This window comes from Prionailurus bengalensis, chromosome A2 (genome assembly GCF_016509475.1).
Source record: "Prionailurus bengalensis isolate Pbe53 chromosome A2, Fcat_Pben_1.1_paternal_pri, whole genome shotgun sequence".
NCBI lineage: Eukaryota > Metazoa > Chordata > Mammalia > Carnivora > Felidae > Prionailurus > Prionailurus bengalensis.
In genome coordinates this window covers 17,033,571-17,048,836 of record NC_057348.1, presented here as the reverse complement: position 1 = coordinate 17,048,836, position 15,266 = coordinate 17,033,571, and the positions used below count along the sequence as shown (strand labels likewise).

The 15,266-nt window shown below is 45.5% G+C and overlaps 1 protein-coding gene across 1 annotated transcript in view; it reads left to right on the top strand.

Moving 5' to 3' along the window:
• Positions 1-15,266, top strand: part of LOC122487206 (SREBF chaperone) — a 73,595-nt gene that overhangs the window by 37,891 nt on the left and 20,438 nt on the right. The window contains exon 3 of the mRNA XM_043587280.1: positions 12,424-12,553. Coding sequence (XP_043443215.1) covers positions 12,424-12,553 — 130 coding nt within the window. The remainder of the gene's footprint in view (positions 1-12,423; positions 12,554-15,266) is intronic.

Genomic DNA, 15,266 nt, shown 5'->3' with positions numbered 1-15,266 from the left:
CTTGGGAAGCGGTCCAGTTATATTTCCATTTAACCAAAGTGAGGTCAAGGATTGAAGACTTGCATGGTGTGCACAGTTAATAAGCAGGGACGCTGGGATTTAAATCTAGGCCTAGGGATTCTGGTGCCAGCACCATGGCACTCTGTCACCCTGACTGTCCTCGCTGTGGATGTGTATTTATACTGACGTTTAAATTTTGTTACATTGTGTTGTACAGGATACTTATGGCTACATCCTATAGGAGATAAATTAGTAGAACATAGCTCTTGTTTTTTCCTCTAGGTTAATTATTTCTTTCAGAATCTCTTTCAAGATCATACTTTTCAAAAATCATCTCTCTCCTTCAAAATCATACTTTCCCAGGCTTGGCCTGTGTGATAAGTCCATGGCTCTTAAACCTGAGCTAGCAACAGAATCACCTGGATGGCATGCTAAACACAGATTGCTGAGCACCACCCTAGAGTTTCCATTCATCAGGTCTGGGATGAGCCCAAGAATTTACATCTCTAACAAGTTCCCAGGCCTGGGGACCATGTGCTGAGAACCACTAGACTGTGTCTTTCTTGAAAATTTCTCTGAAGTTCTATCACCTTTCAGTGAAAAGAGTTTTCTCTCTTATTCTGATTCTTGGAGCAGCAGTGTGTGGGGACACTCATGGTTATTATCACTGATGTTGCCTTCTGTTGAGGGTGGTAGAACTTAGCTTCCCCTCCACTAAGTTCTCAGCTCCTCGATGGCCTCTTTACACATGCCTCAGCACATAGGAACATGGTAAGAAATACTTGATGGATGACTACATTGGATTAAACTTGTCTGCTCGGTGAGCAGTTTGAGCTGAGGAGGTGGTAGTTGTGATTCCCCTTCCACAAACACAACTCTGGCTACGGGGAACGGAAAGTATGTTTCCTCTTTGCTGTTCATCTTCTGGGTATTGGGTGTAGCCAGCTGAGACCAGGCAGCTTCCTGGACAGGGAATGTAGGATATGTGTAGCAGCTGCTTGGGTGCAGTTGGGCCTTATCTTTGAATGAATAATTTGATATTACACAAATGTTTCAGAACAGACAGTCCTTGGATTTATGATACGAGGGCCTCTGGTATGAAAACCTTAGGAGACAGCTGACATGTCAAGTTTGGAGAACTCCCTCTTGACTCATGGTGAATTAGAATAGGATGGAAGTTGGGGAAGAGGCATATGTGATGAAAACAATATTTAACAACCAGTACAGCCCAGATGCAGCCAAGCCTGCCTTATATTTCACAGGTGCTTCTGGCTGAGCATCAGTCTAGAGGAAGAGGTGGGTGGTGAGGCTCAGGGTAGGACTAGGCTGATGGGAAGGAAAGGAAGACTGATCTTCATTGACCTCCGGCTTTGTAGGTCCTTTGATGCTTTTCCTTTCACACACACACTGTTCCATTTGGTGCCTGACATCCTTGGAGGGGGGGTGGTTGTGTCCTAGATTTTTTTTTAAGAGTGATTAAACTAGTGTGGAGAGCTGGTAATTGGTAAATATTATGACTGGCAGGTCCCTGTGGAAAGCCCTGTACTTTCTCTACTTCACCCAGGTGATAGGAACGTTTTGAAGAATACTATTTGGTGCTGATAGCTTTCATTGCAAGATGTTTGCTCTCTGAACAAGAAGCCTGAGAGAGATGGTCTCAGTTGCAGTGGGCCAGGATTAGGGCCTGGCGGGATCTGCCTAGATAGAGAACAGTCTTTTTGAGGCAGTAGCCCTATATAACAGAAGTTGGGGAGAGAGCACAAAGTTGGGTTTTCTCAATAAAGATGGCTTAAAAAAACAAAAGATGGCCATAATAAATGCCAAGCACTATGCCAGACCAGTGATGCACACATCATTCCTCTCAGAAGTACACAATTGTGGGTCCAGGACATTGGATATTGTGCCCAGCAGATGTGACCTGGCCTTGGGGCAAAGGGAGACAATGTCAGGGAGGCTTCTTTGGAGGAGAGCCTCTGAGCTGAACCCTGCGGGAAGAGTAAGTGGTGTCTTTGTCTTCATCATTTAAGGTCATTAGTCAGCTCGTTCAGCAAATGGGCAGGGAAGGGAGTATCCCGGCAAGCCCCTCCAAGAACGTGCTACCTCCTCTGGTCCCGCCCTCTGACGGCACCACAGTTTCCTCCTGTCTTTGCAGTCCAAAGTTTTTCTTTGAAGAGAAAAATCAGCCTTGTACTCTCCCATTCTTAGTGCTGTGTACTTACTTTCTCAAACTAACATCTTTGTCGAGTTATCTCAAGAGTTTTTTAACAACTTTTCTTAAAATCTGATTGGCTTAGGAAATATTTTCCAAGGCTAGATGAAGTCTGTTAGCCTCCAAAAATGATAAAGTTTGTATCAGAGAATCCACGGGTTGTGGGTCTTTTGGGGCAGGAGATGAGATGTTGTGGACTCAGGGCACAAGCCTCCGTGTCCTCTTCTGACCCGGGAACCTTCCCTCTGCAGAGCAGCTTCCTGCTTCTGTTCAGAGCCTCGGGTTGCCTGCAGAAAACAGAGTGTGAGTAATAGCATTTAGTAGTTTCATTAGATACCTAGATTCTGTTTAGTTGTTCATCTTGTATTGTTCCTGGAATGAGACCCTTGTGCAGCTTGAACTCAAAGGGCCCCTGCGCTTGATGTCCTTGTTCAGATCTGGCAGCCACCTGAGCTGTAGACCCCATTCTTCAGCACTGGACCACCCTGGGAACAGTGAATGCTTTTTCCTCCAGGAAAATCTGATGAAACTTGCAGCACGTAGACACTGGCAAGAGGTGTCTTCACATTTCCTAGAGGTTAGGCCATCAGGACCTGAGGGTGTGGCCCAGCAGCAGCCCAGCAAGGCAGAGGGCGCCGTTGCTCCCATTGCGCCCTGGGATGTGGTGGGCGCACTGTTGGGTGAAGAGAGGGTGCTCGAGCGCCAGGCTAGCGGACTGCCTGTGTGCAGAACAGAGGTCAACGTGAGGGTCATTGGGTCACTTGTTGATCCTACAGCCTGCTGCTCATGGCTAGAGATGGTGATTTTCATTTGGAGAGCAAGTTAAATCATAGTGAGGCCATTCTAAACCTCATGAAGGACGGTAATCTTGCAAACTATGTGGGTATTCCAGAGCAGGCTTGGCCCCTTTCCTCGTCCATTTTCTCTGGCAGAATGCAGTACCTTTGAGCTGAGGCTGCACATCTCCGTTGCATGGTCTCTGTCCACCTCTCCCCCCATCTCCCCACATCTCAAGTTTCCCCAGATCACCATGAGTCCTTGGGAAGTGTGCATACAGGGGCCTGTATTAAAGGTTCCTTCTTTCTACGCCCATGTGGTCACCGTAGACACATTTATATTCTCTTTGTGATCAAGAAAGAAATCTAAGTAACTGAAGCCTTATGTGCAGTTGTGCTTTGGAGAGCCAGCTGGGTAGCTGAGAATGAGTCCCAGAGCACCCCTCGTCTCTGCCCTGATGCCTGCACTTGAGAGCCCAAGGGACCAGCTCCTGCAGCTGCTCCAGGATGCTGACCTGTTCAGCATGCCAGAGCCAAAGCCTCCCCCCAGCAGAAGTTAACTCCTGGCCTCACAAACAAGCTCTGGAAAAGTTCTGAAATGCCTGTGGGAGATCAAAGACTCCTTTACCACCCCAAATTTCCTCAAGCAGGAAAGGGCAGGAGATCTCAGAAATACCGCCTTCTAGTCTTTTGCTACCCCACCTCTAGCCCTGTACTGTTCTCCCCTGAGAGGCGAAGAGAGAAAACATCTCCCACCCTGATGCCTCCAGATAAGTGCCTTGTGCAACATCTCTGAGTGTCATTTCTGAGGCTGATGTTTCCATCTGTCTTCGGCATCTCCTGAACCTCCATCCTAGATGACTGGGAGTGAGGAGGAGTTGAGACTAGAGCCAGTAGCATCCGTGTAATTGTGGGATGCAGGGCAACAGGACAGTGCACGGAAGCTTGGTCAAGAAGCAGGGGAAAGGACCATTAAAGGTCCTAAATATACTTGCATGGGAGTGGTTGAAAGGTCCCCCCTCCCCATCCAAAAGCCCACCCTGGCCCAGGGGATGGCCGTCGCCTCACCCTGCCCCAAGACACAACGGGATGTGTACATCTGACCCCAAGCCCCCTTGTTTTTATATTCAGGCCCCTGCCAGGGTGGCAACAAAAGGGATATATGGACAAGAAGGGCAGGGCCAGGTCCTGGGATGTGAGAGGGCAGAGGAGCTGGTGGTCAAGAACCTGTCCCAGGGAGGAGGGACCATGGGTGAGCCTACAGTCCGTACCCTCAGCACATGCTGTGTTGTGATGGACTTCACTTCAAAAGCAAGTTTAAAGATAAATTTATTAAGAATTTCCATACCAATGAAGACATCCAGATGGCAAACAAACACATGAAAAGATGTTCAACATCGCTCATCATCAGGGAAATGAAAATCAAAACCACAATGAGATACCACCTCATACTGGTCAGAGTGGCTAAAATTAACAACTCTGGAAACAACAGATGTTGACCAGGATGTGGAGACAGGGGAACCCTCTTGCACTGTTGGTGGGAATGCAAACTGGTACAGCCACTCTGGAAAACAGGAGATTTCTCGAAAAATTAAAAATAGAATTACCCTGTGACCCAGCAATTGCACTACTAGGAATTTATCTGAAGCATACAAAAATGCTGATTTGAAGGGCACATGCACCCCAATGTTTATAGCAGCACTATCAACAATAGCCAAATTATGTATATACAATGGAATACTACTCAGAGATGAAAAAGAATGAAATCTTGCCATTTGCAACAACGTGGATGGAACTGGAGGGTAGTATGCTAAGCGAAATAAGAGAAAGACAGATATCACATGATTTTACTCATATGTGGAATTTGAGAAATTTAACAGGATCATAGGGGAAGGTAAGGAAAAATAAGATTAAAAACAGAGGAAGGCAAACCATAAGAGACTCTTAAATACAGAGAACAAAGTGAGGGTTGATGGGGATGGAGGGTGGGGAAAATGGGTGATGGGCATTAAGGAGGGCACTTGTTGGGATGAGCACTGGGTGTTACATGTAAGAGATGAATCACTGGATTCTACTCCTGAAGCCAAGACTACACTGTATGTTAACTAACTTGAGAATAAAATAAATAAGTAAGTAAGTAAATGAGAATTTCCATAGAGCTACTGCAGAGCCTTAAACCCCAAGCGCCGAGACCTTCTGAGCGCGGAGTCCTGTGCAGCCATATGGGTTATGAAGCCAGCCTCGCGCGTGGAACATCTGGTAGATAAATAATCCTGAACATTTCCTGAACATCTTTTATGTGACTGATATTGGGGATGCAGAAATTAAAATGGCATGGACCCTCCCTGTACATTTCTTATATTAATCATGCAGATGAGAAGTCTCTAGGATCAGTGTTTGCAGGCTGCCATGGAGAACAGAAGACATGTGCCTACCTGCCTGGGATTGGAGGAATACAAAGGCTGTGTTGCCCTGAAGGACAAGCAGGAATTTGGCTGGCCTTGGGGAGAGCAAGGGGAGCCATTTCGTTTTGGGCTCCCCTGAGACAAGGATTTGAGTACATATATGTAGCTAATGTGTAAAATGAAGTGAGCACTGGTAGGAAGGTGGAAAAGTGAAATAGGAAGGAGCATCATCCAGCAACTTTCCACCACAGGAAGCTGTGTAATCTCACTGGGGAACGCTGAGAAATGGTACAGGACGTCCACCTCAGAGCTCGTTACCTGGGTGTGGGGCAGCCAGACTGTGCCAGGGTCAGCAGACTCTTTCCCTACAGGGCCAGTTGGTAAGGCCACATACGGTCTCTGTCACGTAGTTTTGTTTTTTTAGTAACCCTGTAAATGTGTAAAAACCATTCTTAGCTCACAGGTCACACAGAAACAGGCCAGGGGCTGTAGTTTCCCAACCCCTGATCTACACAACATCAGCCACTGGTTGAGGGCTGCCTCTAGCCAGCATCAGTTCCCACCGCCTAGTCAGAGAGGCCTCCAGCGAGAGGCCTCCAGAACAGTCTCAAGCGAGAGAGATGCAGATGCTAACAGTTGGAAGTTGAGGCAGCATGCCCAGAAGTAAGACTAGAAGGGAGAAAGGGAGGGCAGCAGCCTCTGGGGATGTGTTGGGCGGCCAGATGTGGGGAGCAGGCCATACAGGCGTGGTAGCAGGTGGTGTGTGGGCTGGGTGGGGGGGAGATTGGAGATTTTAGTTCCATATTTGATTAAGAGATAAGTGATTTCAGGGGTAGAAGCGGAGAGTCTAGCTGGGCTAGTGCATTCATTGCTCTAGGTGAGAGGTGATTGTTGCTTAGTCTAAGCTGAAGGTCTGGAGGTGGTGAGATGTGGTGGTGTCTGGATATATTTTGAAGGTGGAGCCTTCAGGATTGTCTGAAGACCAGATGTGGAATATAAGAAAAAGAGGATCAAGATCAAAGTGCTTGGCCTGAGCAGCTGGATGGGTGGAGCTGAGACAGGAAAGGCAGGGGAGGTTTTGGAGACCTGGTTCATTTCCTTTGCCCCTGTAAGATCAGGCCAAGCCAAGATATAATCTGGTCTTAGAAACGAGTTTTGCGGAAGCAACATGGGGGTGGTTGTAGAAATCTCCAGACAGTTTCTTTCTTTAAATGTCTAGTCTGTTTTCCAACCTTGGAAAAGTGAGTGTTTTTACTTTTGAAAATTGCCTGACGGTTTTCTTCCAAGTTTTCCTTTTGGCTAGAATTTGGTAGCTGTGGATGATGATTATTCCCTTGCATTTTGCAATTTTGTAGACTCTTTTTCTTGCGTGTTTTTCTTTTGCCTATGTTAAAAGGAATGTGTGGACGTTTCAGTTTTTTAACAAGACAGAAATGCAATACACGGTATTAGAGTGTGACGTTAAGAGCACAGACTCTGATGCCTGTGCTGACATCCTGGTTTTGTCACCTTCTGGTGAGGATATAGCTTCTGCATGTCACACTGGGTTGTGCTGAGGCTCAAATGAGCAGATAGATGGAAGGCACTTGGATTGGTGCCGGACACATAGTAGGTGCTCAGTGAGAGGAACCATGGCTAGTATAGAGACAGAGACAGGCAGGTCTGCTGCCAGTGGTAAGAACCATGTTGGGGTGAGTGTAGGGTCCTTTGGTAGCTCACAGAAGGAGGGGCCCCAACCCAGATTTGGGGAAAGATTTCCTACAGCAAGTGGTACTGCAAGTGAGGCCGCCAAGGTGAGTTATCTAGGAGAAGAATAGGCGAGTGTGTTCCAGCAGGGGCAGAGCCTCAGAAGCAAGAGAGCAGTTGTGTGACTCCGAGGGAGGTTGGGGAATGGCTGGGAGCCTTTTGAAGAACTTCAAGGCCTGTAGACTTCATCCTGAGAAAGCTGGATGCTCTGGAGTGTGCTGCCCTTCTTTTTCTTCCTGCTGCCATGTTTAGACTCCTGGAATTCACAGATATTTTTTAATTCACAGTTTGAGAAGCAGGCTGCCTTTGGTTCAGTCAGTGTGTTTTGGGCAGCTGTGGTATGGAAAGTGAATGTAGATGTACAGTGTACTGCCTGCTTTCATCTTGCAGTGAAGCTAAAGCTCCATCATTCTTAGCTCTGGGCCCCGAGACTCCTCTCCACATTCAGAGCCCAGAGGTTAGTCTGTGTTGTGCAGGGCTTTCCAAAGCAGAACCTTAGCTGAATCTCCAGAGACAGCCTTTGGCGCCGGTCTCCAAACAGCTGAACCTTGGTTTTTGGAAGCATCGAGAGAGGAGCCAGTGTTCATGTACAAGGGAGTCTCCATGTGATTGACAGCTGATTTCTCCCCAGAAACCATGGAGGCCAGAAGGCAATGAGAAAACATTTTAAATTTTGAATGAAAAAAATCAAGTATCCTATATTCTACAAAACTAGTCTTCAGTAATGAAGGAGAAATAGAGATATCCATATAAACAAAAGCTGAGCGGGCCTGCACTACAGGAAACACTAAAGCAAGTCCTTCAGGCTGAAGTGAAGGGATACTAGACAATAATTTGAAACCATAAATAAAAGTAACACTAGTAAATATAACCAGACTTCTGTATTTTTGGTTTGGTTTGTAACGTCTGTCTTTTATGATTTAAAAGGCAGGGGCACTGAATAGTAATTTTAGATCTGTAGTGATGGGCATACAATGTATAAATCGTAATCTGTGGCAATGACAATATAGAAGGGAAGAAACAGATATATAGCAAAGTGTTTAGATACTATGGAAACTAAGCTTCTCAGGCTGGATAATTTTCAGCTGTCTTATTTTCAAGGTCACTGATCTTTCTCCTGCCTGCTCACATCTGCAGAACCCCTCTTTAACAATGCTATTCGATCTGGGTTGTTAATAATAATTGTAATCCGTATGGTAACCAAACAGTAACTTGAAAATACAGAAAATGAAAGAAGAAGGGAGTCAAAGTGGCACATAAAAAAATTAGCCAAATACAAAAAAGGGCAGCAATTGGAGGAATTGAGGAACAAAAGTCATACAAGACATAAAATGGCACAAGTAGACCCTTCCTTATTAGTAATCACATAAAATGGGAGTGGATTTAACTCTTCTATTAAGAGAGACATTGGGGTTGCTTGGGTGGTTTGGTTAAGTGTCTGGCTCTTGATTTCAGCTCAGGTCATGAACTTATGGTTGGTGTGATCGAGCCTCGCACTGGGTTCTGCGCTGACAGTGCTGGCTGCAGAGCCTCTTTGGGATTCCGCTCCTTCTCTCTCTCTGCCCCTCCCCCACTGGCACGCTTGTACATGCGCTCTCTTTCAAAAAATAAACATTAAAAAAAATAAGAGGGGCGCCTGGGTGGCTCAGTCGGTTAAGCGTCTGACTTCAGCCCAGGTCATGATCTCACGGTCCGTGAGTTCGAGCCCCGCATCGGGCTCTGGGCTGATGGCTCAGAGCCTGGAGTCTGCTTCCGATTCTGTGTCTCCCTCTCTCTCTGCCCCTCCCCCATTCATGCTCTGTCTCTGTCTCAAAAATAAATAAATGTTAAAAAAAAAAAAAATGAGTAACTTAAAAAAAAAAGAGAGAGGCACCTTGGTGGCTCAGTTGGTTAAGCGTCCAACTTTGGCTCAGGTCATGATCTCATGGTTTGTGGGTTCGAGCCCCACATTGGACTTTGTGCTGACAGCTCAGAGCCTGGAGCCTGCTTCGGATTCTGTGTCTCCCTCTCTCTCTGCCCCTCCCCCGTTCATGCTGTCTCTTTCTCTCAAAAGTAAATAAACATAAAAATTTAAAAAAAAAATAAGAGAGACATTGGCAGATTAAATTTACAAAGAATCTATATACTGTCAACAAGACACTTCAGATACATAGTACACTTGAGATATAAGAACACAAAGAAGTTGAAAGTAAGGATGGAAAAATATATTCCATGCCAAACAGTAACAGAGAGAGAGACCTAGAGTGGCTCTATGATTGTCAGACAACATCTAAAAGGTAACAAAATAAAGGACATTACATATTGATAAATGCTTTAGTACAGCAAGAGTGCATCACAGTTATAAACATTCAAACACCTAATAACAAGGCTACAAAATAAATGAAGCAAAAACGGACAGAATTGAAATGAGAAATTGAGAAATCCACAGTTATAGTTGGATATTTCAGTTCTGTGCTGTCAGTACTAGATACAAGAAGAGACAGCAAGATAAGGAAACGGAGGACTTGAGCAACACTGTCAACCAGCCAGACCTAACAGACATGCAGAGAACACCCAGCAACAGCAGAAGACATGTCCTCAAGTGCTCGCGGAGCAGTCTCCAGGATAGACCATCCGTTAGGCCACAGACAAGTCTTGATGAATTAAAGAAGACTGAAATCAGATAGAATATCTTTTCCAATCGCAGGGGAATGAAACTAAACATACTAGAAGGAAAACTGGAAAATTCACAAGTAGGTGGAAGTTAAACAGGATATTCTAAAACAACCAATGAGTCCCAATGAGTCAAGAAGTCAGAAGGGAAATTCAGAAAATACCTTGAGGTGAGGACAAAAACAAAGACCCGAAATACCAAATCTTTTTTTTTTTTTAATTTTTATTGTTAACGTTTATTTATTTTTGAGACCGAGAGAGAGCATGAACAGGGGAGGGTCAGAGAGAGAGGGAGACACAGAATCCGAAGCAGGCTCCAGGCTCCGAGCCGTCAGCCCAGAGCCCGACGCGGGGCTCGAACTCACGGACCGCGAAATCGTGACCTGAGTTGAAGTCGGACGCTTAACCGACTGAGCCACCCATGCGCCCCACGAAATACCAGATCTAATGGGATGCTGTGATAGTCGTACTACGAGGGAAATATGTAGCTGTGAGGACGACTCAGTACTCTTGTCTAGAATATATAAAGAACGAAAAATCAATGAGGAAAAGACAGCCAACCCAATTAAACAGAAGAGGGACTTCACAAGAGGTTATGTCTGAATGGCCAGCAAGCATATGAAAGAATTTTCCACATTGCTGCACATTGAAACCGCAGGGAGATACCACTACATCCTCTTCCACGTGGTTACATTTAATTGGCCTGACAGTGTCAAGAGGTGGCAAGGATTTGGAGCAGTTGGAACTCTTGTCACACTGCTGGTGGGAACATACGTTTGTACAACTACTTTGGAGAATTGGTATTCTCTACAAAGCCAAACACATACACTATAAAATAACACTTCCTTCTGGGAACACACCCAACAGAAATGAGTGCTGATGGCCACCAAAAGCCATCTATGAAAATGACCGTAATAACTCCATTCTTCATAACTGAAACCAGAAACAGCCGCAGGTTCCTCGACAGTGGAATGGATAAATGCAGGGTAGTGTATAATTCAGCGGAATAGCACATACCTACGGGAAAGAATGATCTGATATGTATGGATGAATCTAGCAGATAAAATTTAGGTGAAAGCAGCCAGTCACAAAAGAGAACACCCGAAGCATGGGTGATTTTATGTATAAGTCATTACAAAGGCAAAACGAGTTTATGGTGATGGAAGTTCTGATAGTAGTTTGGGGTGCTCTTCACTGGGCAAGGGCACAAAGCTGCCTTCTGAGGTCCTGGAAATGTTCTATAGCTTGATCTAGGCAGCGGTTACCCAGGTGTGTGCCTATGTAAAAGTTCATTGCACCAGATAGTTAAGGTTTGTACATGTATTGTATCAAAGTTGTAAATTAAAATTAAAAACAAAAGTTTTGTTAAAAAGTGAGACATGACACAAAATGAAAACGTACATGGGTTTGCCAGCTTTTTGTTGTAAGGCCAGGGCTTTTCCTGTGTGAGTGGTGGGTCTAGTGTAAAATCTAGTGTAAAATACACTCTCAGTGTGTTATATACAATTTTTGTGGTCTTTTTAAATTGGAGCACTTGCCCAGCAATGTACATCAGGATCCTTCTGGATTTTTATTTTTATTTATTTATTTAATGTTTATTTATTCTTGAGAGAGACAGAGACAGAGTGTGAGTGGGGGAGGGTCAGAGAGAGAAGGAGACACAGAATCCGAAGCAGGCTTCAGGCTCTGAGCTGTCAGCACAGAGCCTGACACGGGGCTCAAACTCACAAACTGGTAGATCATGACCTGAGCTGAAGTCGGACGCCTAACCGACTGAGCCACCCAGGCGCCCCTCCTTCTGGATTTTTTATACATTCCCACCGCGCCCCCCCCCCCCCCCGTTTCTTATTGTTGTCTGTCTTTTAATTTGACAAGGTTGTTTTTTTTTTTTTTTTAGCATCTTTATTATGTCTCTAAAAATATTCATCCAGTCTGTTTTATCAATTGGACTTCCTTGTAAGCTTTCTGTGGCTAAAAATAAGCTTGAAAGTTTTTTTTTTTTTAATGTTTATTTTTGAGAGAGAGAGAGACAGTTGCGAGCAGGGGAGGGGCAGAGAGAGAGGGAGACACAGAATCTGAAGCAGGCTCCAAGCTGTCAGCACAGAGCCCAACGTGGTGCTCAAACCCATGAACTGTAAGATCATGACCTGAGCCGAAGTTGGATGCCTAACTGAGCCATCCACGCATCCTGTTTTTTTTTGGAAAAGTTCTTTTTTCTTTTTTTTTTTTTTTTAAGTTTGAGAGAGAAAATGGGCACATGTGTGCAAGTGGGGAGGGGCAGAGAGAGGAGAGAGAGAATGAATCCCAAGCAGGCTCCATCCTGTCAGCTCTGAGCCCAACATGTGGCTCGATCTCACAAACCATAAGATCATGACCTGAGCTGAAACCAAGAGTCGGACACTTAACTGGCTGAGCCATCCAGGTGCTCTGAGCTTGAAAAATTCTGATATTCTGATCTGGGTGTCTTCTGAGTGTCTTTCTAGTTCCGAAGTTTTATGACTCCGATATTGTGCACACAGATACAGTCCCAGCAGGGAGACTGCAGTGCGGCTGTGCTGGCCCCTGTGTCACTCATTTCGGTGCAGATTGTGCTCCTGCCGTGTCCTAACCCTTCTCTCCTTCTTGTTCGTCCCAGCTGCCCACTGCTGAAACTGCCCCTACCAGGGACAGGACCGGTGGAGTTCACCACTCCTGTGAAGGACTACGCGCCCCCACCTGTGGCCTCTGACCACAAACCAGGGGAGCCCAGTGAGCGGCCAGAGTGGGTAGGTGCTCAGTGTGTGTCTGGGGAGAGCCCCGAGGGTTGGGTGGAAATTGGCCAAGGCAGGGGTTCTGGGAGTGAGAGTGAGGGTGGCCAGCTTCGGATTGGTGGGTACATGTACTTGAACAGCTTTTACAAAGGCACCACAAATATTTCATTACATAGTTAATGAATAACCTTTTTTGAAAGGAAACGCCAAGTGACACAAAAATGTGACTGTCCTCAACAGCCAGGTGGGATCTGTGGTGGTTGTAGCTATGGCCAGATGGGTCTGGAGTCCTACCTGGACTGCTCACATACCATGCCCGGGCCCAAGCAGTGCTCTGGCAAGCAGGCCATCTCCTCCTTGTCCCAAGTGGTCACGAGAGCCATGGAGCATCCTTAGAGAATTTTCTGTGATCAGGGTCTCATATATCAGTGTGCACCTCGTGTTTTCAGATGTCACGTCTGATTTTCTCCTCACAATGAAGTTTGGTAAAAAGTGTTAAGTTTTTGTGTTTTGGGTTTTTTAAATCTCTTTTATAGTTAGGAAAGGGGGCCCAGGGTGATGAAGTGCCTCAGTTACTTAGTTATAGATGGGGTCAGCACTGGATCAGAACTCCAGGACTCCTGACCCCAGGTGCCTGCTTGTTCTGGGTCATAGTATTCTCAGTTGATTGCCTCTGAGCTGAGCACTGATGTAGCCGAGGACGTAACGGTTGCTCTAGCTGAGGGTCTCAGGTAGAGGACTTAACCCGCTGTGACGCTGGACTCATTATCTGGAAATCTTACAAGCTCGATTAGCCCATCTCGAAAGCTTTTACCTGCCAGGTAGTAGATGAAGTGTCCTTCCTTCATACATTGTGCTTTGGTCCCATGGATTTGTGCTGGACTGAGTGTATTGTTGAGGAGGAAAACCAAAGCCTGGGGAACAGAGCTCTTCCTTTTCCGCCCTGTCTCTGACAATGATGATACATTCCTCTCTGTCCTTTATAGGTAATATAGCAGTCAGGTAACTTGTTGTAAACTTGGCCCTACTGTTGCTGAAACAGAGACATAGCTGGTAAGATAGGTGTGTGTTAAGCCATATATTAATCTGGCTTAATGGGACTCTGTCCATGAAGGTCAGAGGGAGCATGGTGTGGTGCTGGCAGAAACTGGTTCTGTAACTTCATGTACCAGCTTGACCATTGGCTCACTATGGGACCTTCTTGGTTCAGACCTTTTACCTTCATTAATCTCTTGAAGCAGTTGTACCACATTATGGAACTGATGGTTTGTGGTCACAACAGGGGAGTCTGTGTTTGTGGATGTTTCATGACTAGAAGAGTTCGGTTGGCCTGATAATACATGGTAGGTATTTAATGGTACGGCTGTTGGGGAGGTGACTTGTTTGTGAGCTCTTTAAACTTCCTTAATGCCCTTCATTGGTCTGGGATGATGATAGTAAGTAGGTGTACAAATAACTTCAGGGCTCAGCAGTCAGAAGATTGGCTGTTTTCTCTCTCTTTGGAGCCCCCACCCCTTGAAGGATTGAGAAGGACCCAGGCCTCAGTGCAGTCACCTAGTGTTTTGCAGGTCAGGGGTCAGTTCTCTTACCTCCACTGACCATCCATGATAAAAATTCAGGCCAGCAATATAGGAGCAGTAAGGACTGATTTAGTTATAAGGAACAGAAAACTCAGCTCAAACCAGAGTAATCAAAAGGGATTTTTAGAGTCCTAGAACTCAAGAACACTATGGTTTGGGCCTCAGAAGGAGTTCACCTCTCGGCTCTTTTGGCTCCACTCTTGATCTGCTTAAAAGCTCCAGCAGCTTGAGCCTTATGTTCTTGCAATATCTAATCCAGTGCAGGACGAGAAGGTGCCAGGTTGTATCTAAGTGATGTAGCTTGCCTGTCCCCATCCCAAATCCTGTGGTGCTTTGTTGACTGGCTTCATCAGCTAGTTGTCACCATCACTAGGCTTAGAACAAGAGAGGACCATTTCCAAAGGAAAATTAGGAGGCTCGGGCACTGGGCACAACAATGCAAGCACCTGCTGCCCACTAAGGAACCAGAACATCCTTCATTCCTCCATTCGTTCCTGTATTCAGCATATGTTTACATTCTGCAATGTACCCAGCAGGATGATCTAGGGGACACGTAGAGCCTCACAGCTTCTGGGGAGATCTGTCTGGTTAGAAAGAGAAGACAAAGATGTCAGTTCAAAATAAATATATGTCAAAGGGACACAGGAGCCAACTGAAAGAGTTCCCAATGGCCAGTGCTGGAAAACAAAAGATATTTTGCAATAAAATAAAGTAGTATTGGATTATAACCCAGAGTATAAAATATCGAGTTCATGTGATTAAGTAAATGGGGGGAAATAGATAAATCCAGGCAAAAATTCTAAATAATTTATGTAAATACTCTCCCTCAAGGGATTAGAATATAACTTCTCTTCCTTAAGCATGGACTGTGCGTAGTGACTTCCTTCCAAAGAATACTATATGGAGAGAGGGAGCAAAGAATCACTTTACAGTGGAGAACCAGACAGTTACCTCCCCAGCAAGGAGGTCAGGGTCAATGTCAGCAGTGATAGATCAGGCTGATAGTACATACCCTTGATATGTGACAGGTGAGGCACTCTACCTCTGGTCTTTCTCCTAGAAACCCATAACCCCAGCCTAATTATGGGAAGTTGGATGAATCCCACTTGAGGGACTTTTTATACAGTACCTGACCACTACTCCTTAAA